Genomic DNA, 24,908 nt, shown 5'->3' with positions numbered 1-24,908 from the left:
CTCTGTCAGCACAGGTTTTACATGTGATAAATGCAGGGAGATAGTCAAGCTGACGGAGAAGATTTCAGAACTAGAGACACGCATCCAAACTTTAATCGAGGTTAATTGTAAGTGTGCAAGGGCTTTAGATACTGCTTTGGATGCGACTAGCTTAGTGAACTCTGTACATTGTTCGGTTCCGGCTGAAGTAGAGCCCGTGCTGCAGGGCAACTGGGTGACGGTGAGACGCTATAGTCACGGGACAAAACACCGCTCTTCCGTTCTGATAACAACATCAAACAGATTCTCCCCACTCAGTGAAACACCCACTGAGAATTCTGTTGAATGTGCCCTAGTTTGGCCATTCCCAAACTGTGGTCCGTGAGGGTACTGCAGGTGGTCCGTGGAAAGGCAAAATAAAATATAAAATAATATTTTTTTACCTTAATTTTACCAGGAAATTCCCATAAAAAAAAAAAAAGTAAAAAGAATATGTAGGCCTATATAAAATATTTTTTCTGTAGGAAGGACATCTATGTGACCACTAAAAAAGTCTGGTCTCATCCTGAAGAAATTGACTTTTGACGTCCCATGTACCGTGTAACTCATTCTCCAGTATCCTTTTATGATCACCTATGGTTGCTATTTGGGACAGTTTGCTTGGCTGGTGATTGTTTGGCATGTGCTTATGTAAATATTGTCTATGCATCAATATAAACTCACCTAAAGGATTATTAGGAACACCTGTTCAATTTCTCATTAATGCAATTATCTAATCAACCAATCACATGGCAGTTGCTTCAATGCATTTAGGGGTGTGGTCCTGGTCAAGACAATCTCCTGAACTCCAAACTGAATGTCAGAATGGGAAAGAAAGGTGATTTAAGCAATTTTGAGCGTGGCATGGTTGTTGGTGCCAGACGGGCCGGTCTGAGTATTTCACAATCTGCTCAGTTACTGGGATTTTCACGCACAACCATTTCTAGGGTTTACAAAGAATGGTGTGAAAAGGGAAAAACATCCAGTATGCGGCAGTCCTGTGGGCAAAAATGCCTTGTTGATGCTAAAGGTCAGAGGAGAATGGGCTGACTGATTCAAGCTGATAGAAGAGCAACTTTGACTGAAATAACCACTCGTTACAACCGAGGTATGCAGCAAAGCATTTGTGAAGCCACAACACGCACAACCTTGAGGCGGATGGGCTACAACAGCAGAAGACCCCACCGGGTACCACTCATCTCCACTACAAATAGGAAAAAGAGGCTACAATTTGCACGAGCTCACCAAAATTGGACAGTTTAAGACTGGAAAAATGTTGCCTGGTCTGATGAGTCTCGATTTCTGTTGAGACATTCAGATGGAAGAGTCAGAATTTGGCGTAAACAGAATGAGAACATGGATCCATCATGCCTTGTTACCACTGTGCAGGCTGGTGGTGGTGGTGTAATGGTGTGGGGGATGTTTTCTTGGCACACTTTAGGCCCCTTAGTGCCAATTGGGCATCGTTTAAATGCCACGGCCTACCTGAGCATTGTTTCTGACCATGTCCATCCCTTTATGACCACCATGTACCCATCCTCTGATGGCTACTTCCAGCAGGATAATGCACCATGTCACAAAGCTCGAATCATTTCAAATTGGTTTCTTGAACATGACAATGAGTTCACTGTACTAAAATGGCCCCCACAGTCACCAGATCTCAACCCAATTGAGCATCTTTGGGATGTGGTGGAACAGGAGCTTCGTGCCCTGGATGTGCATCCCACAAATCTCCATCAACTGCAAGATGCTATCCTATCAATATGGGCCAACATTTCTAAAGAATGCTTTCAGCACCTTGTTGAATCAATGCCACGTAGAATTAAGGCAGTTCTGAAGGCGAAAGGGGGTCAAACACAGTATTAGTATGGTGTTCCTAATAATCCTTTAGGTGAGTGTATGTTTGAAAAGAGTTTATGATCTTTTGGCTGTTTTTTTTTCTCCATTATTCTTTGTTTGATTCTTGAAATACATTATATCCTTCCCTGGGTATATTACAGATATGATCCCCCCTTTTATTTTTTGTAACTTATCAGTTCTAAGCAGCTGGGACAGTTATATGTTGCGAAGATCATTAGTCATTAACTATGGGGCCGCTAACACGACACCGTTCTAACATCTAACTTTGATCAAGTCTGTATGGTGCCCTGGTGGCCTGTATACAGGAGCCAGCACAAATCTCAAACGTGATTTATCATTTACACTAGATAGTGTTATATTAAGCACCAACACTTCAAAAGAATTTGAAACTAGACTTCTCAGTAATTCTGAAGATATTACTATAAATGACAGCAACACCTCCCCCTTTGCCTTTCAGACGAGGTTCATGTTTATAACAGTAATCTTGGAGGGTGGACTCATTTAAAGTAATATAATAGTTTGGTTTCAGCAAGGATTCTGTCAAACACAGTCACATCTAGATTATATTCTTTAATCATATCATTAACAATAAGTGTTTTTGAAGTAATGGATCGAATATGCAGAAACCCGAGCTTTATCATTTGTTGATCTGTAGGCCTATATATGGGTCGCATCAAAAAAAAGTCTTAAAAAAGTTTGAAAACCACTGGTCTAGTGTGTGCTTACATAAAAAAATGGCACATTCCGAACCAGGTGAACAAAAATCAACATAGGAAAAGAAGTAAAAAATGTATAAAGAAATAACCTACGGCGTCACGTATGACGAATCATTTATGCAAAGATATGGTGACCTCGCTCTACGGGCAACGAAGGTGACCGCACGCTACCTGGGTCAGGTGATGTCCACATGCGTGGTCCAGATAAGACACCTCTGACTTAACCTGGTTGATATGTGCGAGGCTGAGCGAACCTGCTTCCTCAACTCCCCCATATCCCAGGCTGGCCTCTTCGGCGGCGCGGTCGAGGACTCTGCCCAACAGTTTCAACCGCCCAGAAGCAGACTGAGGCGATCAAACATGTTCTGAACCCCAGCTGCCGGCTCAGACGCCTCAGTCTGCTCACCGCCGAGGCAGCCCTTGTGCCACTCCAGCAACTCGGGGTTCGTATCCTGAACTATCTCAACGACTGGCTGCTTCCTAGCTCATTCTCGAGACCAGATTTGCTAACACAGGGATCTGGTTTTCCGCCACCTCGCCCGTTTGGGCTTTTGGGTCCAAACTCTCTTTTCTTGGTATGAAGAGGATCTCTTTTCTTGGTATGGTCGACTCGGTCGCCATCTGTGCGCAGCTTACGAGCAAGCAGTCACTGCTGACTTGCCTGAGTCAATTCCAGAGCAAGAGTGTGGTTCCACTGAAGTTTTTTCAGAGGCTCCTGGGGCATATGACGTCCCCAGCGGCAGCCCTGCTCGGACTGTTTCATATGAGTCCACTTCAGGCTTCGCGATCGAGTCCCGAGGTGGGCATGGCAACTAGGCATGCTCCAAGTACCAGTTACTCCGACCTGCCGTCAGACCTTCACCCCGTGGACGAACCCCAGCTTTCTACGGGCCGGAGTGCCGGAGTGGCCAGACATGTTGTTGTGTCAACAGATGCCTCCACCACGGGCTGGGGTGCCATGTGCAATGGACATGCTGCCGCGGGCTCCTGGACAGGACAACAGCGCATGTCAATTGCCTCGAGACGATGGCGGTACGCTTGGCTCTGCACCGCTTCCATGCATTGCTCAAGAACCAACACGTATTAGTTCTCTTAGACAATACCGCGACAGTAGCGTACATCGACCGACAAGGTGGTCTACGCTCCCGCCGTATGTCGCAACGCGACGCACAGGTAGATCTGTTTGCCTTCCACGACTTTTCCCATTGCAGCCTGTTTTACTCCCTGACCGAGGGCACGCTCGGCACGGACGCACTAGTGCACAGCTGGCCACAGGGCCTCCGCAAATATGCGTTTCCCCCAGTGAGCCTTCTTGCACAGACCCTGTTCAAGATCAGGGAGGACGAGGAGCAGGTCATTTTGGTCACGCCTCATTGGCCCACCCGGACCTGTAGGGCTGGGCGCTATGACGGTATATATCGTTACCGTGGTAGAAAATGTGAACCGTAATAGATTTTTTTTATTCTGTGTATACCGCGACATGTAAATAAGAGGGCGTTGTTAACTCACGTGCAGCGTGCGTGAGACAGATCAATAGGATCCACAAAGGAATTACGTTTTCTAAAGGGTTATTAACCCCCTGGGGTCGGCGGTATCGCCGGCGATACCAGCTCGCTTTTTTCTTTCTTATCAGTTCAAAAGAGATTCAAAAATACTCTGTTGACTTTGATTTTACAAACAAATTTCACACATCAATCGATCCTGTTAAGTGTGTATTATTTTTGTGTGTACTCACAATAAAAATAAAGTGTTGTGCTTTTTGAAAAAATAAAGAAAAATAAACATGATGCGAGTTCTTCTACTCTGTGTCAGTGAAGTCAATTCTGAAACGCGTCCGAAAATTGTAACTCAGCGAATACTCAGTCAAACAGGCATACAGACACACAGGCATGAAGCTTGAATTCTCTTCTTTTAAATGAAGTAATTTTTATAAAAAACAAATATTCACAGTTTATGTAATATATATGAAAAGAGAGAGATGTCAGTCGTTCTCATCTCAGCTCATTAAGTTTTAATTTGACTCCGCCCACGGAGAGCGCCCGCTATTCAAACGCAAATGTGAGGCGATCCATACAAACTTGTGAAACGCCCACATCAGCTGGATAACACACACCGCGAGTTCACTTTCAGACTGTACTTTACGACGCTGTGAGGAATACTATCTTGATAATAATCCTGGAAAATTTACCTCAGAAGTTCTGGAAGTTTCATTTCGAGGAGCAAATGGATCCGGCTGAGGAATAGGTCAGTTCTATATCTGCTTTGTTCTAATCGCAAGTGTCTGTACGCAAAAAGACTGTTTAAATATGAATCGCGTTTCTGTGTATGAGTGAATGAAGGCACAGATGCGTGCTGTTGTGGAGCTACTACAGCTGGCAAAAATACTGTTTAAAAATGATTCGCATTTTTGTGTGTGAATGAACAGCTTTTACCAAACTCTATTGCTATACTGAGATGAGTAAAAATCGACAACAAAATCGGATAATTATAAAGTTTTTACAGTAAAATACTGCCACATCAAATAAGCTTATGATGAATGAATTGAATTTTGAACTTGAATTTAACGTTACCGAGAAAATTCAGATCATTTCCCTTGTGGAGGGAAAGGCGAGTATGAACTTAGTTGCAAAGGACGGCAGCTTCTACATGATGCGGGGGTATGCGTCCCAGAGAGAGGCCAAGGCCTGTTCCAGCTGGTTCCGTTGGGAGAGGAGAAGCGCTGCGCGTGGAGAAGAAGAAGTGTGAGAGGTAAGAGAGAGCGGGAGGGAGCGAGGGTCTGCACCTTTAAAGGGAATCTGCTTCCGCCCTCTTTTTGGGACAACAGCCAATCGTATCTTCTGATCTGAAGCGGGAAAAAGTTCCTTTGTTTGTGAAGAAACGCCTACTTTGACTATGTCATATGAGAGATAGAATTCGTATTTTCTCTTTCAGAAAGATAATACCCATAAGAATACATTTCATTGTAATCTCATACATATATGCAATTCTGTGAGATCACTACGATTAGAATGATACCAGAAATGGTGTGTACAGAATATGGGAATACAGATATGCATTTCAAATGTAGAATTCTGAGCATTTTAGGTGTCAATTGATTAATATGATAGAACATAGACATCTCAATCTGCCATGGAAATTATACACATAAAAATACATATCAAAAGCATTGCTATTGTGGAAATTTCTGTTTCAAAGTCCACGAGTGTTCTTGTGCGTGTGTGTGGAATGTCTGGAATGTCTTTGAGGCTTGTCATGTGATTCACAGGCATTTGGGTTTTAGAGAGAGAGGGGATTTTAAACAACAGGGTTCCTTCTGTTTAAGGCAATGTGTGACTCAAATGTCTCTCTGGAGAGCCACAAAGTTGCAATTTTGACAGTCCAAGCAGACTTAGGGGCGCCAGTGTCGGACGTGAACAGACCTCTTGTCTTCTCAGACAACGAAGGATGTGTTTGCGAGATCAGGATTCACTAATTTGAAAAGCAGCTGACCGGATGTCATTGTCATTGTTGCTGCAACATTATTTTCTCAAAAATACAAACATGTACATACATGTTGCTCACATATTATGGTAGCCCTGTTTGTGCTAAACAGGGTGTAATTATACCTTTGCCATTAATATGTTTATAAGCAACTGAAAAAAAGCACAAATGTAAGGGCATGTCAGAACATCTCAAGGACCCCAAAAACACCTTAGACCCCAGAGGGTTAACGTGATATTTTCGGGAAAAAGGCGCAGCAGTCAACTAGAGCAGTGCAGCACCAGTTTAGAGGAGTGCACGTTTGCAATGGGGAAAGTATGAAGCTTACTTGACAGCAACAGTAGCCTACATACATCAATATCGTAACGAATAGAAATAACCTTAAATAATGTTTTAATAATTTTTTTAATAAATAAATAATTTAGTTATCTGCATCTTTCCGTCTCTTATGTATAGTTACTTTTTAAACACGAAAATCGCAGTATGACACGAAAGTGGTTGCTGTGATAATGAACAACATGCTTGTTAAAGCGAATGTATGATCCTGTATCTGAGGCAAAATTTCTAAATATGCAGCGAGAGTTATATATTTCTAATTCCAAACAATTGGCCACTGAACCAGCTGATAAAATCTTCCTTTGATTCGATACGTGATTACAACTTGACACTCAAATTAACTGATCGCATTTTACTGATTTAAAAGACATGCGCGTGCACTGACAGGGAGCACGGTGTGTCAGTGTTCACCAGGCTATGGTAAAATAATGACGCAGTTACAAGGCGTGTATAATTTAAACTACTTAGTCAACACTAACAGTAGCTGCTATTCAGTTTTCATACTGCTGCTCTCCTAGTCACTTCTGAACTTGATGACCTTGACACTTCTGAACTTCTCATGATTAAAGCTCTAGGTCAAGGGTCGGCAACAGGCGGCCCGCGGGCCAAAACTGGCCCGCCAGCAATATTTTCTGGCCCGCCAGATTATTTTGGAAGTCCGTTTTTTATTTTATTTTTATTTTTTTAAATCAGCCTTTTTTTATTTTACAATAACGGTTTACAAATAGGGCCCCGTGTATCATTCGTTCAAATCGTTTTTTCAAATTAACGACTCGTTTTCCGATTTTCTGATTGTGTGCTCAGATCAAAAATAGAAAAAAATGAATGACGGGTTTAGACAAATTTTAATTTTGATTTTTAATTTAACACATTAGCAGACATATACCAATGAAATCATTTTAAACAGATCAAGTACTATTGTGGTAACAGATTACAGCCATTTTAATAATGTGAATAGCAATCATGCTCTCCTGTAAGTCTCATACGCTTACAGTCCGACTTTTGAACTTTTTTCATTATTATTTATTCGGGTATAACACACCAGGCACGGCGTTATGGGTGCATTTTCTTCTTCTTCAAAAAAAACAACCTTTTAATATATTCTAATTTTGTCAAAAATGATAAAAAAATCGGCAATAAGCTCATAATTTGTGCTAATATAGTCTAAATGTATAGTTTTAAAAACAGTTTTAAAAAGCTGGTTATGTCTATTTTGATCTTTCTACGCAAGTTCAGCAGACATTGAGGTTCGGGTTTGTTCCGATCAGAGCATGTGAATATTCCGCTCCGCTCGCTCATTCCGCAGGGTCGCTCGCTCAACCCAGAATGATCTGCTGGTACCAAAATATGTGGAATAAGGGCTGCCTCCGACAACTTTTTTTTTCTAGTCGACTAGTAGTTGTTCATTTAAGCCATTCGTGGACAAATCGCCCCTTTATATTAATTTAATTACTTAGGCTATATGATAATGAGCGTTTAATATAGCCGCACTCAAGCTCACGACTGCATGCATAAAGCTTGCCACAAAGAACCGGTAAAAGTAATTTTGAACAAAATTACAAAAATATTTGAAACAAAAAAAGACACATTATGAATGTGTCTAAAATAGCAAGGAGACATTTAATTATTTATTAATAAATTGGTGTTTTCTGTGTTGCTGCAAAGATGAAGTTGACGAAGTGGACTCATGAACGCCCAAGAGAAATGCACATTTAATATGGATTACATATTCAGAGAGTTGCCTATTTCTTTTGGTTTTGAATATTTTCGTTTAAAAGTAGACATTTCAAGCTTTCTATAATAGATAGCCTATATTTCTCAAATCTGTGAGGCAAAAGCTGAGTTTCGGCGCCCTCCAGTTCACGTGCAATGCAAGTGATAGTGCTGGCGCCTTATTACATTGTCTGCTATATATTTTCTTCTTATTTATTAAATACAGGCAATTGGTTGATAAAACATTGATCAAAATTAAGATACAATTTATACAAAACGAAAATCTTTTAAAAAGAGACTTTCTACAAAACAAAACTCATGTTTTACCCAATCCATGTCTCCAGACATATTACGCATCTCATGATGTATCTTATCTTTCTCATACTGCATGCTCACTTTCATAATCAACATTGATTAAATTAAAAAAACATAAAGACGTCACATATTTTCCAACTCAGCCCTCGGCCCTGTTGCAACAGTCGTTGTTTAGGTAGGCTACCTTAAACGCGCACGTACAGTCTCAGAGTCATCGCTGCAACCAGGAGATGAAGAGAGCTGATATCCACATCGTATAGCACATCTTTGTCTCTGCCACCCCAGGATGCTATAGCACGACCAGCGCCGTTGCTAGGAGGGCGCCAGCGCCTCTGCCTCTCAGTGCCTCTGCCTCGCGAGTGGATGATAGCCCTGTAGACGCCTAGCAATGGTATACCTTTAGTGGTAGCTAACCTTTAGTTAAGTTATACCTTAAGAGTCATCGTAGCGCGCTAAGAGAAAACGTTATTGGGAAACGCAGCCCAGGTATGATGCCTATGACGCGTAATGGAGATTCCAAAGCGCTCTTCTTTGGTCAGAACCATGGAGAGCGATCGCGGATAGGTCCGTCCTATGCACCGAAACTTTTTACATTGCAACAGAATATTTAAAGAGCATCAAGCATTTAAAATCGATATTATGTATACGCACAGATAATATAACAGTTGGCTATATTAGTCAGTCAAATTTATTGTCGGACTGTAAGCGAATGAGGCATGATTGCTATTCACACCTTAATTAAAATGGCTGTAATCTGTTACCACAATAGTACTTGATCTGTTTAAAATGATTTCATTGATATATAAATTAAAAATCTAAATTAAAAATTGTCTAATCCAGTAATTCATTTTTTCTATTTTTGTTCTGAGCACACAATTAGAAAACCCGTCGTTATTTATTTTAATTTTTTTTCATTTTAGGTCAGGAAATAAATAATGGAAAAACAAGTCGTTTTTCATTTTTTTTATTTCTGGTTTTAATTTGAAAAAACGATTGAACGAATGCTACACAGACCCATCATATTCCACGATTATATACCTACTGCGGGCGCAAAACAGACAAAGAAACACCAGAACAACCATTTTTGTAGCAATTTTTAATGTCGTCTTTCGTCTTTTAAATCGGAAATAAACACAAAGTTGCTTGACAAAAGATTGGATAGCCTTTACTAGGCTAATTCAAAAGAGGGGTAATTATTGGACGAATAAAACACGTAAGTGTGGCAACAGCAGCTTAACAGTAGCACTTATTTTGGCCACGGCGCGACACACATGAACAGAAACAAAAACAAAACTATTCGGACAAAAGCGGCCTTAAAAAAAACGGAACATGGATTATGGACACACAACGGGAGGTCGAGGTGCAGAGGTCTATCCACCTGAAACGACATGAAGAATAATATTTCAGAACAATTTTAGTGCCATTTAAAATGCAATCTGACAATTAAATATAATTTGCTATTGATAGGGTTACTCACTTAATGTGAAAACTGGCATCTTTCATTCGCCACAATGCTTCGGATGTCTGGTGTTACAGTTGTCACTGAAATCCGCAGGCAGTTCTCAAGGTTTTTGTGCGTCATTCGATTCCTCTCATACGTCTTTATTGCATTCATTGATGAGAAGGCAGACTCGCATGTATAGGTGGAAGGGAACATTGTCAACACATAAAACGCAAGGTTCTTGATTGTGCTGTACTCCTCTGAGCATGCCACCCAAAAGGCACTCATAGACTCTGCAGATCTGAATGCATCTTTGATCAGAGAGGTTGTTTGAAAATCAATTAACTCCATCTCAAATTTAGCCTCATCCAAGGAAGGGACGATTGTTTTGACCAGGGTGGAGAGTTCTTCGCTAGGTCGGGTTGTGAGAGGGTCACGAACAAAAGCAATTACTTCATTCGGGACGGAGAAGTCCTCCAACCTAGAAGAGAAGTTGGCTCGGAGTTGCTTGATGAAGTCTACCATCAGTCCTGTCACTCGTCTTTCCTGTGTTTTTAGAGTACTAAAATGTAGGAGCCTGCCAGTTGATATGTCGGACTCTAACAACCCCAGCTTGACGGTGAATGCTTGGAGCTTTTCAACCATGTCCACGATGGTTTTGTCTTTTCCCTGTAGCTGCATGTTAAGATGGTTTAAATGGCCAAATATGTCAGCTAAAAATGCAACATTGGACATGAACTTCTCGTCCTCCAGAAAGACAAGGTGATCTGCTGCTGCCTTACTCTTGCTAGATATAAGGAATGCCTTCACCTCACCCAGTAGTGCAAAGAAGCGGTCCAACGCTTTGCCCTTGCTTAGCCAGCGCACGTCATTGTGCAGCAGCAGGTCGTCGTGGGTGGCCTCCTCTGAATCTGCCACAAGCTGTCGAAAAAGCCGATGCTGGGTGCTTGATGTACCCCTGACAAAATTGATGACACGCATGACTTTATCCATAACTGCCTTCAGCTCACCACTGAGCTTTGCACAAAGTACACTCTGGTGGATAAGACAATGCAGCCCATGCATTTGGGGGGCGATCTCCTTCAACCTGCTCACCAAACCTCTGTGTTCACCCACCATAGCAGGGGCCCCATCTGTCACGAGTAGGTTGACTTTCTCAAATGACAATGAATGGCGTTCAAACACTTTTGACAGTTCAGTGAATATAATATCTCCAGTGGTGTTCCCCTCCAAAGGAATAAGAGACAGCAAATCTTCCTTAAACTGCTTCCCATCAAAATACCTGACAAAGACACACATCTGGGCAACATCTGTGTTGTCAGTGCTCTCGTCTATCGCTAAGGAGAAGTAATTAGCCTTATTGAGATCACTGATAACGACTCCCTGCAAAGCATCAGACAATGCCTCTTTGCGGCGGGTAGCGGACCTTGCAGAAAGGGGCACCTGTTTGACAGAGGCAATGATTCCATCCATGGACTTGTCAACAGCCAACTCCTCCAACACTGCAACCATCACTTCTTTAAAAAGTTCTGCGTCGGTGAAAGGCCTGTTGTTTCGTGCGAGCAACCAAGACGCTTTTAGAGACGCACTTGCCGCTTTTTGTTGCGAGGTGAAACCTCGCAATAGGATCCTGCTACTCTGAGCATAGCCGTGTGCCAGCACTTCAATTTTGCGCTTTCGTGCCTCTGTTTGAAGTGGGTAGGCAACCTTGAAGCTGCCATGCTTTGTCTCATGGTGCCGTCTTATGTTATATTCTTTGCAAACAGCGACAACTTCTTTGCAAATCAGACACACCGGCTTTGCATTTTTGAAATCCGGTAAAATGAACGCAAAACTCTCTTTCCATTCCTCTCTAAAGACTCTATTTTCGTCGTCAACTTTCCTCTTAAGACCTTTGGACAAAGACATTTTATTCCAGCTTCCTCTTAGCTAACTTCTTCTTGTTCTTCTTGGTTTTTTTTGTTGTTGTTTTTTTACGGCGGATCGCAAACAAATATGTGCCTATTAGCTAACTTCACTCTGCACGCTAACACATATTAAACATTGTATCATGTGATGAGGTGGGTGACATGGAATTAAAGGCCCCATGTTGAAAAAAAGCCGATCACTGCCAAAATATTGTAAGCTACAAATTTATTATTCACAACAAACCCATTGAGCGGCAGGGATCACTGGTGAAATGTGTTTTTTAAATCAAGTGATCAAAGTGCTCGTTGCCGCTGCGATCAGTGGTGCGGATACAGTGTTTTCTCGTGTGGCTTGCGCACACGCTGCACTGTCTTCACTCGGACGCGCGCTTCAACCCGTTGCGTATACTCTCTATTCGTTCTGGTGAAATCACAAAACAAAATGCACACAAACATGTCCCTGCTTGATATACAACCACTGATGAGCATAATCGGTTTTGATGAGAAAAAAAAAACCTATACGAGAAAAAAAAAACTATACGAGTGCAGATTCGAAAAAAAAAAACCTATACGAGTGCAGATTCGAATTCAGAACCTCTGACATGCTGGGCGAAAATTCTACCACTGGTCCATTAAAATATCCGTTGGACAAACAGGCGGATCTATATATTTATTCACGAAAATTCTGACAAAACAGCCTTTATTAAGCTACATCTTATTAAACAACAAATTGTAAGCTCCAATCACCGGCCCAAAGACGGTGTCCAGTGTCTTGGTTCGAAGGGAATTCAGCGTGTATGTCTTTTCGGGCGCTTCTGGAAAAATCACTTTAATTTATTAAACAGTGGATTTCCAATTTTAATTCTGACTCCATGAATAATTTAATCTGACTCCAAATTTTAAGTGACTCTTTGTTTATTCCAATTGTCTATCTTAACAGCTGATCCGCAGATTAGTTGTGATTTAATTTAGACCAAGAATTATTCTAGGCATCTCATACTTTCAAATATTCGCTCATTACGGACCTAGTGTCACTTTGAGACGTCACGTCGCGACTGCGCGCTCACGATCACAAACTAGCCAGTCCTGAAATAGTCAGAGGGTGCAGTACAAATATTTTACCCCATGCGGCCGCACACTACAGACCCATAGGCATAATTTATATAATATTTGCAGCATACAACATGCTAAGTCAGGGAATAGTCAGAAATCAGAAGGTTTTTCTAAGATGTGCCCCATGGTCCATTCAAAGTGCCTTCAGTTTGATCTATTCTGGACAAAGTTTTGCGGAAACACCAGACTACACATTAATACTGGAAATAATGATTTCAGAAGAATGCAGAATAAATCAAGGTTAACATTTATTTTTGCCAGGCAGAATTAAACATCCAATAAAAAGAATTAAAAAGAATACATAATACACAACTGATCAGCATATAATAGAGACAACATTTAAAATGCAATATCAAAAATAGTTTCAAAGAGTCAGCATACCTGGCAATAGAGACACACAGCAACAGTGTGGGAAGTTCTGTTTACAGATGCTTCCATGAGTGGTTTGCCAATTCCCTTTAAATACCCAAGTGGAATAAAAGAACAATAAACATCTAGCACCCAAATATTTATTCAGCTTTTGCTGGACCCTTTCTCGTGCCCAAGTGGTCACGCCTGAGTTTGGGGGATAAACACAAATGGTTATCTATTATCTTTATTGGGGCATCTTCCCACATCAGAAGAACAGGCATTGTTTTCTTTGTTCTGACTGTTCTGCTGCTGCGGGAATGAAACTTCTTTACCATTCGCACCAGAAGTATTTATTTTGACCTCTCATAAAACAACTGGAGACAGTAGGTGTGTGTTTTGCATGACTGAATGAGACCTGGGGGGAGAAGATAGTGTGAGGAGTCAGGACCCCAGCATGGGGGGAAGAGACGAGATTGGAGAAGTTGTGTTGTGCTCTCTGTCCCATAGATCTCTTCTTCAGATTAGTGAGTTTTATTGTTTTATTGCGGTTTAGGATTCTTGAATTCAGTCTTAGTAAAAGTCCATCCTTACAGTTTCCGCCCCTGGCCCCTTGGGGCAGATTTAGATCAGTCCCTGAGGGGCCAAAATTTGAAGAAGTCCGCTTATGGTTGCAGTTTCCGTAGGGCTGGTACCTGTAATGGACTGAGCGCAATGGCCACGTTCGTTGAAGTGCGCATTGTGCGGAGAAGGCATCTGAAGTAGCAGCACTGGCAGAGTGTGAATAAGAAGATGAGCACACTGGCGAGGACACATCCACGGAACGTCCAGTCCCACCAGGTATAAGCATACCTTGCTGAGCGGGTAGAGGAGCTGGACAGGATTTCTGCAGTCTTTCTCGCCAGATTCGCTTCCACTTGAGCTTGGTTGAGATGGTACTCAGTCTGTAAAGATGATTTCTTGCACCAAGTCCATTGTTTTGACCAAAGCTTGAGTGCTCTGTTCATAGAAAGTGTCCTCCCACCAGGGAGAAACGTCCACGTCCATTGGTACCCTCCCCAGGATGTTTATCTGACCCATTGAAAAGTCCTCTTTCACTTCCAAACAGAACGTGTGGTTCGCAGGGCAGGTCAGACCTCCATAGGAGAAGGAATTCATCTCACTGACGACGCACCACTGTGTGTGAGACACTTGAACAGCATCAGAATGACCATGCAGTGACTGAACATTAATGAGCTTAGAATCATTGGAAGAAAAGGGTTGTAGAGTGTTGCAGGTACAGATAATGTAACTAGATGTCTCATGGCAACAGGTGCGAGTGGTAAACAAAGTTTCAGTGCCCTTCAAAGTCATATACCCCGTCAGATGATCCCATTTTATAATTTGATCTCTCACTACCACGCCAATAGAGCGTATGGTAGTGGAATTTAGATAAATTTGATCTGGGTGAATTAGAGGGAAAGTGGCAAAGAACCCAATACAGCCAGTACATTCATTTCCAGTATACATCATTAATGTTGAAAGCAATTCAGAATACTTAATATTTTTCATTCTCTCTGATGCAAGCCATCTATGCAGATCTAAAATTTCAATAAGATCATTTAAAACATGCCTAGGTGTTTTATGGAGACGAAGATCTAAAATCTCTTGTCTTGCTGCAGTAAACAAATCTTGTGCATACAATCTACAGGCTAAGTCATGCTCGATGGTACGGGTCTGATTGAAAATTGATTGACTGGTCGTCAGAAGCGCCTGCGCCTCAGATCTGACCGCTTTGATAATGTTTTCGTTACTATTGGTGATGTGTTGAAAACCAGTAGCTACCTGATTTGCCAACCAAGTTGAATATTGAGATTGACCTGTTATTTTGTAAGTGTTGGATATAGAATTAACTGAGCCAAAAAGGCCTGCTATATTTCCAAACAGGTCTCGTTTAGTGCGAGCAGTTGGAATTTGAACTGCAAGTCTGTTTTTGTAATCAGAAATTAAATCATCGATGCGTGACTGTAGCCATGTATACGTCTTATCATTAAAGTTGCAGTGTTTAACATAAGCAGATAACACATTAGAGATGTTATACGTGACATGTGTTATCACAAGATTGACGTCATGTAGTAAAGTCTTATTTACATTTCCTTTGATTATGCCACCTGGAGGGGTGGTATACAATTTCGGACACTGTGTGGGTTTTTTGTAACCGCATGTGGTTAAGTTAAAGCAATGGTGTAAAGTCCATGAACAATTGTGAGGGCTAGTGAAATTATCCATGTTTGCCTCACATTTTCCCACACAGTACGTTCCTTCTTTTCGGCCGGTCCAAACAAATGTTTTCAAATTATTGTTAGATACCTTATTTGTTAGATTGAAAAGAAGTTCAGTAAACTTTAAATGTGTATTGTTATGTGTTGTGGTGTGTGTGCACCTATATGTGTTTGGTTGGAGATCCTTAGTGGAATAACATTTTTTTGGATCTCCGCCATTGTTGTTATTTTCATATAGTGTGTGCATATTACCAATATTTGAATCTGGGAATTCTTCAAGTTGGTACCAGGCGGTAATGTTATGGTGAACTTGTGGTGCGCGTGTGTAGCTTGTGAGGTTTTTGTCTGGAAGATGGGTAGAACCTGTCTTACAGCATATTTTTGTTGCACAATTTGGTTCCGGTGCTAATCCGGGGGGCCATGTGACTATTTCTTTGTATGTGACTGGAATGTATGATGTGGATGGCCCCTTAATATATTTCCATACCCATCTACCGCATCCTAGGGTGTGTGCGAGTGTGACTCGTTGTCCCAATTCGATGCAGGTGGGTCCGGACACCGTCCTGGCATCTGGCCTCCATGGAATTGCGATGACTGTCCTATGAAGGAAAAAGATCATAATTAATTCACTGAACCTTTGAACCGTTTACATTGGGACATGTGGTACCATCTTAATTTTCCTCTGATGGTCACGGCCACGCAACTGTTGCAAACAGCTTTAATTTCATAGGGCCCGTGCCATCTAGGGGAAAATGCGTTTTGTTTTACAAAAACGCGTACCATCACAATGTCTCCTTCTGAAAATGTTGTTTCAGAGGTTGGGTTAAATTGTGCATCATTTGTCAGGTCTGACTGTTGTTGTTTCAGTCCAGCCTGGGCGTGCAGCACCTTTAGCCTTTCTTGCAATTGCACCAACACCGTCTGCTGAGTTGCGAGCATGAGGGGCCCCAGGTCTGCTGGGGAAATTTCTGGATCAATGGGTAACTTCATCACCCTTCCAGTCATAAGCTCATATGGGCTGATGCCTGTAGCTTTTGATGGGGTTGCTCGCAGCACAGTCAGAACAGTGGGCAAGGCATCACTCCACCTGTTTTGGTGTTGAGCTATTTGCTTAGCAATATTTTCTTTGATGGTGCGGTTCGCACGTTCAACCATACCAGAACTTTGCGGCCTGTATGGAATGTGAAATTTTTGCTTGATATTCAGCATTTTGCACATATTTTTCATGACTTGTCCAGTAAAGTGAGTCCCTTGATCTGATTCAATTTGAATGGGTGCTCCCCAAAGGGGGATGATTTGGTTCGCTATCACACGTGCCACGGTGTTTGCTGTATTATTGCGAGTGGGAATTGCTTCAATCCATTTTGAGAATTTGTCAATTATCACGAGGCAATAGCGATACCCGCCCTTGGCACTGGGAAGCGGACCAATGAAATCTAATTGTAAGGACTCCCAGGGCCCTTTTGGTGGTTCCGGTCTACGTAGGTTTGTTCGGCCTAGCTTTCCCTGGTTAATTGTTGCACACACCAGACAGTCATAGCACCATCTTTCAATGTCAGCTATCATTCCTTGCCACCAAAACTGTTTTTGTATCAACTGTGCTGTTTTTGTTGCCGATACATGCGCATAATCATGATATAATTTGATTATTGGCTTTTGGAGGGCTTCTGGAACGACAAATTTTCCATCTCGGATTACTATGCCTTCAATTATATTCACCATCTGATCATGTTTCAAGTGTGATACAAGTTCTCCATCAGAGACCCACAGATCTTGCTGGTACTGTTTGAGGTTGATGGGTGTGACTTGCGAAGCACTTGCTACAGAAACAGAGGTTGTCTCGTTTTGCCAATGGTCGCCTTTCACTGCTGCCAGCTTAGCTAATTGGTCAACAATGTTATTGTTGTTCTCGTGTTCATCTGGATTTTTGTTAATGTGCGCGCGCACTTTTACCACGGAAATGGAGTTGTTCCGCGCTTGTACAGCTTGCCATATTGCAGTTATAGTGTTGAAATGTTTTATGGGTGTCCCAGCAGAAGTGAGAAACTTTCTCAATTGCCATTGGCCCATAAAATCAGTTACAACGCCAAAAGAATAACGACTGTCAGTGTACACGCAGAGCGGTTCAGGGTGTGCCTTGATCGCTTCTAGCAGTGCAATGAGTTCAGCTTCTTGTGCGGATATGTTAGCTGGTAGTTTAAACAACAATTGCCGTTTAGCATCTGTCTCGGGAAGATGAGGGGTCCACACTGCACAGCCAGTATAGAAATGACCATTTTGACAGAATCGAGACCCATCAATATACACATGCACTTGGCCTGGAAGTGGCTCGTCATGGACAAGGCTTTGTGCCTCTTGTTTGGGCTGGCATGTGTGCGGGTGTCCCTCAACATCCCCGAGCAAATGTGGCAAAATTTGTGTGTTTTTTGTTGTGATTTCGCGCGCTTGAATGTCTGCTAGCCATCTTGCTAATCTTTGGGAGGAAACTCCCTTTATTCGGCCCTGTAACAGCATTCGCACAGGCGTGTGCATTGTGTGTATAACTACAGACTGGAAACCTACAATGGGTTCTGTTGTTTTTAACATCCAATGCACCGCAAGCACATGCTGTGTACATGGGTCGAATCCTTGTTCGACCAGAGATTTTTTCCGGCTGTAGTAAGCGATTGGACGCAGTTTTCCTCCATATTCCTGAGCTAAGACTCCGCTTAGTGTAATTTCATGCGCGTCTACTTGAATGTGGAAATTTTTTGATGGGTTGGGCAAACCCAGGGCGGGCGCGGCACACAAACGTTGTTTCAAATCTGTAAAAGCCTGTTCGTGTTTATCAGTCCATTCAAGGACATCATTTGGTTTTGTTTTCCCTTTTAAAAGCGAATACAACGGTGCGGCGGTATTTGCAAATTCAGGGATGAAATCTCGTAAATAGTTTGCTGTACCTAATACTTTTTGCAGCGAGTTTAAAGTATAAGGTCGAGGCAGTTCGGCAATGCATTTTTTCCTGTCGTCTGTTAAGGCTCTGTGACTTTGAGTCAGAGTGTATCCTAAATAGTGTACTTCCCTTTGTGCAATTTGGGCTTTGTCTTTGTTCATTTTAAAGCCTGCGCCAGCTAGCATCTGTAACACTTCGTCAACCAGGTGCAAGTGGTTCTCAAGTGGTTCTTCTGTGGCTATCAGTATGTCGTCTACATAGTGAACTACTTTGCCAGTCCCTAGTAAGGGACTGAGCACATCTGCCACAGCTCGATGAAAAATCGAGGGGCTGTTGTGAAGGCCTTGCGGCATTCTTTCCCAGGTATACTGCATTTGATTTACAGTAAAGGCCAGCTTCCACTGGTCTTCTCGTTTGACTTTAATAGACCAAAAACCATTTTTGATGTCAAGCACTGTGAACCACGAAGCATTGGTTGAGACTTGTGATAAGATTGTAGCTGGATTTGCCACTATAGCTGTTGCTTTAGGCAGAACTTTATTGAGACGCTGATAATCAATGCAAAGACGCCATTTACCATTAGGTTTTGGAACTGGTAAACACGGAGAATTTGTAGTTGAGCAGCATCGCCGAACTATGCCTCTAATCTCAAGCTGTTTCACTATCTCATGAACAGCGACCTCTGCCTCTGGCTTAATGCGATATTGTTTTTGTGGGGGAGGGGGCTCTCCCTCAATGCATACTTCAAAATCAACGAGGCCGCAGTCGTGTTCATGATTAGCCCAAACGTCGCTGTGTTTGTTGATGAGAAGTTGAATTGGATCTGTGCTGGATATGGACATGATATTGGCCTTGCCTTGCGGCAGGCATTTCTTTGCCATTTTGTTTGTTTGAACTTCAATTTGTTTTTCAAAACAATGAATTACAAAACCATGTTTTCTCATAATGTCCATACCCAATACAGTTCCTTCGCTGTTATCTGGTAAATACCAGAATTGTTCTTTTAGCACTACCATGCCTAAATCGAGTTGGACTGATTTTGTTTGAGTTGCTGTCATCAAAGTGTCGCCTATTCCTTTAATTTGAATCGTTCGCGTGCTTAGCGGTAACGGAATGTTTGTGCAAGAACAAGCGGCTCCGCTATCAATAAGAATGTTAACTAACCGGCCTCCAAGATTAGCTTTTATTTTGATTCGGTTTCCGCCTGTAATAACGCTTCCTATTGCAACGGAGGCCACGCACCCCTATTGGGGATTGTTATATTTCGCCAATAGGATAGCAAGATCTGCCTGCAAGTTTTTGTAAGGGCCGCCCTGGTTCGTCGATTGTTCTTCAATTTGTTTTGAGCTATTCTCTGAAGGATTATTTTCTGAAATCAAATTCCCTAAGCGTCTGAGAATTTCGTCGTCATTTTTGGAATGCGTTTTTTGATTGGTCTGCTCTCTTTTTAGCTTGAAGCAGCTCTGAATAGTATGGCCAGTTTTCTTGCAATAAAAGCATTGTAGTGGCTTGGTCCTAAGACCAGGATTTTTAGCACCTTTTCCTTCAGCTAACCATTGCGTTGTTGAAACAGAACGAGCTTTGCTTTGCTTGAGCCTAGTTTCTATTTTGGAAGCCCAATCCACCAGTGACCGGTAGGTATTTTCAGATGGATCGGCTCCATGAACGAGCGCCTGCTGTATATGAGGGCCTGCATTATTTTTCAGGAGTTGAAGTAAAACTTCCTGATCACGCTGTGCATCTTCTAACCCTGAGTGCTCTTTGTAAGTCACCCATAAACGTTCAGCATAAATTTCAAATGGCTCTTTGGTGGCCTGTTTGATATCTAAAATTCTGTTCCACTCGGCGTGTGATGGTCCCCTTAACTCTAATAAAGTCTCCCTCAATCTTTCATAAACCTCATTTTCATCTTCATCTTCCTGTTTGATTATAATTTCTCCAGATCTCAATTCACGTGACATTTTTGGTTTTAGCTCGTCTGGAATAGTGAGGAGGGCTACTTGCCAAACGTCTCTAGGCTCTAACTTGTACAGCCTGTAACATTAAGTTGGCCCAGTAGGGCTGAAAAGGGCCTTTTCTTGGCATTGTGCCCACAACTTCTTTGTGTTTTGTGCATTCTTCGCAAGTTAAAGGTCGGCTAATGGTAGTGACTTCATCATCTGCATTAGTCATTGTTTTAAGAACAGCAACTTTTACGGGCTTTCGGAGAACAGTGCCAGATTTACTTCGAGTTCGTATGGGACTGCGGGGTTTCGGTTCTTCGGGTCTATTTGGATAATACATTTCCGTCGCGGGTTCTGGAGAAAGATCGCGCACTCCCAGAATAGAGCGTCCCTTTGGAGTTTGTCTACGAGCTTCTCTCAGTGACAACTGATCTTGGATGCCGCTCGGTAGAGCTGCTACCATATCATCCTCATCGCTATCACTGTATACATCATCGCCAATTTTTGAATTTATCGCCGCTATTTTAACTGCAGCTATAGGAAAGCCTGCAGAACCGCAGCACTCCTCGAGCGCGGACGTGTATTGTTTATCTACTTGAAGTTTCTTCTCAAGTTTTTTAATTTGTGTTCCCATCACGTCGCCCTGTCTTGCCCAAGTTTGTTTATCATACACAGATGCTTCGACCTGTGCTCTGAGTTTTTTCAACTCATCTGATCGCGCTGTTTCTAGTTCTTTGATGTTTGAAATCACGCGTTCGTTTTCAACAATAGTTTTTAAATCATTTCGACGTAGCAAATAGATGATCGCAACCGGAATTTTCCGAAAATGAGATTTAGTCTCTAGTTTTTTCCCTTCGGTCGCGTACCAGGCTAAAATTTGTTCATTATTCCAATCAAAATCTACCCCATTGTTACGCAAACGAAAAAGAAGATCTTTGATTTGCAAAGCAAGAGTTTCCATTACATCCTTGTCTACACTCGAACTACCATTTCCCTGATTAGCCATGTTTTTCTTGTAATCTTAGATTTATACCGGTTTTCTGCGGTTCCGGTCTATCCTGGGTATTCCGACCCGTTCTACCAATGTGTCTATATGAGGTGCGTCTAAGTTTTCCCTCAACACTTTCTAAAAGATACAGGAAAAACGTACTTACCACAGTAGCTGGAGACAGAGAAGGAGAAGCTCAAACCTCATGCTCCGTTCGGATCTGAATTGTCGCGCCGAAAGACGTCACTCGCCTGAGACTGGGAGATCACGGAGGGCGGTCACCACTTTGTAAGCTCCAATCACCGGCCCAAAGACGGTGTCCAGTGTCTTGGTTCGAAGGGAATTCAGCGTGTATGTCTTTTCGGGCGCTTCTGGAAAAATCACTTTAATTTATTAAACAGTGGATTTCCAATTTTAATTCTGACTCCATGAATAATTTAATCTGACTCCAAATTTTAAGTGACTCTTTGTTTATTCCAATTGTCTATCTTAACAGCTGATCCGCAGATTAGTTGTGATTTAATTTAGACCAAGAATTATTCTAGGCATCTCATACTTTCAAATATTCGCTCATTACGGACCTAGTGTCACTTTGAGACGTCACGTCGCGACTGCGCGCTCACGATCACAAACTAGCCAGTCCTGAAATAGTCAGAGGGTGCAGTACAAATATTTTACCCCATGCGGCCGCACACTACAGACCCATAGGCATAATTTATATAATATTTGCAGCATACAACATGCTAAGTCAGGGAATAGTCAGAAATCAGAAGGTTTTTCTAAGATGTGCCCCATGGTCCATTCAAAGTGCCTTCAGTTTGATCTATTCTGGACAAAGTTTTGCGGAAACACCAGACTACACATTAATACTGGAAATAATGATTTCAGAAGAATGCAGAATAAATCAAGGTTAACATTTATTTTTGCCAGGCAGAATTAAACATCCAATAAAAAGAATTAAAAAGAATACATAATACACAACTGATCAGCATATAATAGAGACAACATTTAAAATGCAATATCAAAAATAGTTTCAAAGAGTCAGCATACCTGGCAATAGAGACACACAGCAACAGTGTGGGAAGTTCTGTTTACAGATGCTTCCTTGAGTGGTTTGCCAATTCCCTTTAAATACCCAAGTGGAATAAAAGAACAATAAACATCTAGCACCCAAATATTTATTCAGCTTTTGCTGGACCCTTTCTCGTGCCCAAGTGGTCACGCCTGAGTTTGGGGGATAAACACAAATGGTTATCTATTATCTTTATTGGGGCATCTTCCCACATCAGAAGAACAGGCATTGTTTTCTTTGTTCTGACTGTTCTGCTGCTGCGGGAATGAAACTTCTTTACCATTCGCACCAGAAGTATTTATTTTGACCTCTCATAAAACAACTGGAGACAGTAGGTGTGTGTGTTTTGCATGACTGAATGAGACCTGGGGGGAGAAGATAGTGTGAGGAGTCAGGACCCCAGCATGGGGGGAAGAGACGAGATTGGAGAAGTTGTGTTGTGCTCTCTGTCCCATAGATCTCTTCTTCAGATTAGTGAGTTTTATTGTTTTATTGCGGTTTAGGATTCTTGAATTCAGTCTTAGTAAAAGTCCATCCTTACAGTATTGACTTTGAAGTGCTACATATTGCAATACAATATCGTCACTATCTATAGCAACGCTCTCCCACAAATATTAAGCTATTGTAACTGCACTTATTTCCGTCGTTGGTATAAGTGGCAGTGGGTGGTTAAAGACAAGAAATGTGCAGTTTTCTACCATCTTGCCAATAACGTTTCTTTAGTCATTCGGCAGTTCTTGCAGCTTGAACCACTGCAGGAATTCCACCCTTACAGATGGTGCCGAAACCCAGGATCCCTTGCAGTGTGTTTTCTGAAATTCACTTTGATCAGAATGAGGAAATTTTTTCACAGTTAATTTTGTGAATGGATTAAAGCTGATCTTCTGACCATGGAATGGGTAAGTCTGTTTTCATTGTTTAATGGTATGATAGGAAATGTCTCCATTTGCATGAATTGAATGAAACAGAATTTAGAAGGTTTTGAATAGCTTTAATAGTCCCATTACTGTATAATTTGTAAATATTGTGTATATTCAGAACTCCTCGGGGATGGAAGGGAAAAAATCTGATAATAGTGATGTATTGTTTGCTTTATGGAGCAAAAAAGTTGAGCCTACCTTGAGTAAGTTCAAGAAAGAGTACATTGGAATTAAATGTCCAGATGAGGAAATGCTCCAATGGTGGGACACAATTGGCAAACATCAAAAGAAATCAAAACATGGTGAAATAATTGAGGCTTTAAACTTCATAAGTTTTACACGGCTACGTGAGTTAACAACGTGTCTATCTTCAAGTATAGATGCTAAATGTAAAGAAGTGCAATCTAAAAATGCAGAGGCAAAAAAGTCTGAGGCAAAGATTCAAGATCTTCAAACACAGCTAGATAAATTACTAGCTGAGCAGTTTGCCCTGACTGAAAAGTGTAAAAATCACAAAGAGACCATTGCAGATCTCAAGGCTAAGCTAAATGCTAAATTGTCTCCCAAAATGCTTAACAGCGATGGGACTAAGAAGCATGTTCACTTCTTAGAGGAGGTGACTTGCTCTGATGAATCTGAAACGTTTAGTTCAGAAAATGCATGTGTAACTGACCAAGAAAGTGTGCCTATTTCAGTTCTTAAGGTGATGCAACACCGTAATAGCGCAGAGTCATGTACCAGAACGCATGGTGTTCAGGCATTAGAGAGTCGTGAAAACCCTCAAACTCCAGGAGAACATAGCAAACATCCCTATGGTAAAGAAAGCAGGTTTTGCAGTTCCTGTCAGAAAATAGGCCATAAAGAGGGAAAATGCTGGTCACTGGGAAGGGGTAGACCTCCTCCTTATTTTCAGAAAAATAGTAAACCACTTTCTAAGAGCAAAAATCAGCGATCTGCACGCACAGGTAAAACTCTTAGTGAGTTAACTGCTTTGTTCATGCAAGGCCTTCAACTATTAACTTCACTTGCTAGTGGGTTGGTAGCCCAATAGCAACAAGTTAAATAGTTAAACATCCAAATTGCAATGATCCTGTTTGTATTTTCAAATGTGTAATTGTGCGTAACACATTGTGCTCATAGAACACACTTTATAGTTGTTTGTGCTACATGTGCACATAGGCTAATTAAGTTTATTCTTTAAAACACATGAATGCTTTACTGTAAGTGTTGTATGAAACACTTAGGTTAAAAGGTTGTAGATGCTAAGAATTCTAGGCCATGTATCTTGCGTAAACTGGAATAACTGTTTTACTGGAATTGCATAGCGATTTCAAGTTGCATGTGTGACTATGTTGAATTTGTTTGTCTCCTTAGTGGAAAACTCTGCTATTTTTCCATATAGCTGCAGTGAAACCACGTAAAGGAGCACAGAATTGTCATGTGGCCACAATGTTAATCACGATTTGCATTAACCATGAAAATGCTTTCCTCACAACAGGATTGAGTAACTCTGTACTTTGCACTTTTATCATGCTTCTCAACTGA

At 41.7% G+C, this 24,908-nt stretch overlaps 1 protein-coding gene and 1 pseudogene across 2 annotated transcripts; both read right to left on the bottom strand.

The window, feature by feature from the left end:
* Nucleotides 1-9,415: 9,415 nt before the first annotated feature.
* On the bottom strand, nucleotides 9,416-12,305 carry LOC311297029 (SCAN domain-containing protein 3-like). The gene is made up of 2 exons (XM_084419097.1): nucleotides 9,916-12,305; nucleotides 9,416-9,816 (listed from the first exon to the last, which is right to left on the bottom strand). Exon 1 carries the CDS (start codon nucleotides 11,785-11,787, stop codon nucleotides 9,916-9,918), a length of 1,872 nt encoding a protein of 623 aa, XP_084275223.1. The 5' UTR covers nucleotides 11,788-12,305; the 3' UTR covers nucleotides 9,416-9,816.
* Nucleotides 12,306-13,912: 1,607 nt separating this feature from the next.
* On the bottom strand, nucleotides 13,913-15,515 carry LOC311305253 (annotated as a pseudogene). The gene has a single exon. The product of its transcript is annotated as an uncharacterized misc_RNA (transcript).
* Between the last annotated feature and the right edge of the window lie 9,393 nt (nucleotides 15,516-24,908).

The sequence above is a fragment of the Rutilus rutilus genome (genome assembly GCF_951802725.1).
Source record: "Rutilus rutilus genome assembly, chromosome: 1".
Lineage (NCBI taxonomy): Eukaryota > Metazoa > Chordata > Actinopteri > Cypriniformes > Leuciscidae > Rutilus > Rutilus rutilus.
This window is presented reverse-complemented; position numbering and strand designations above follow the sequence as displayed.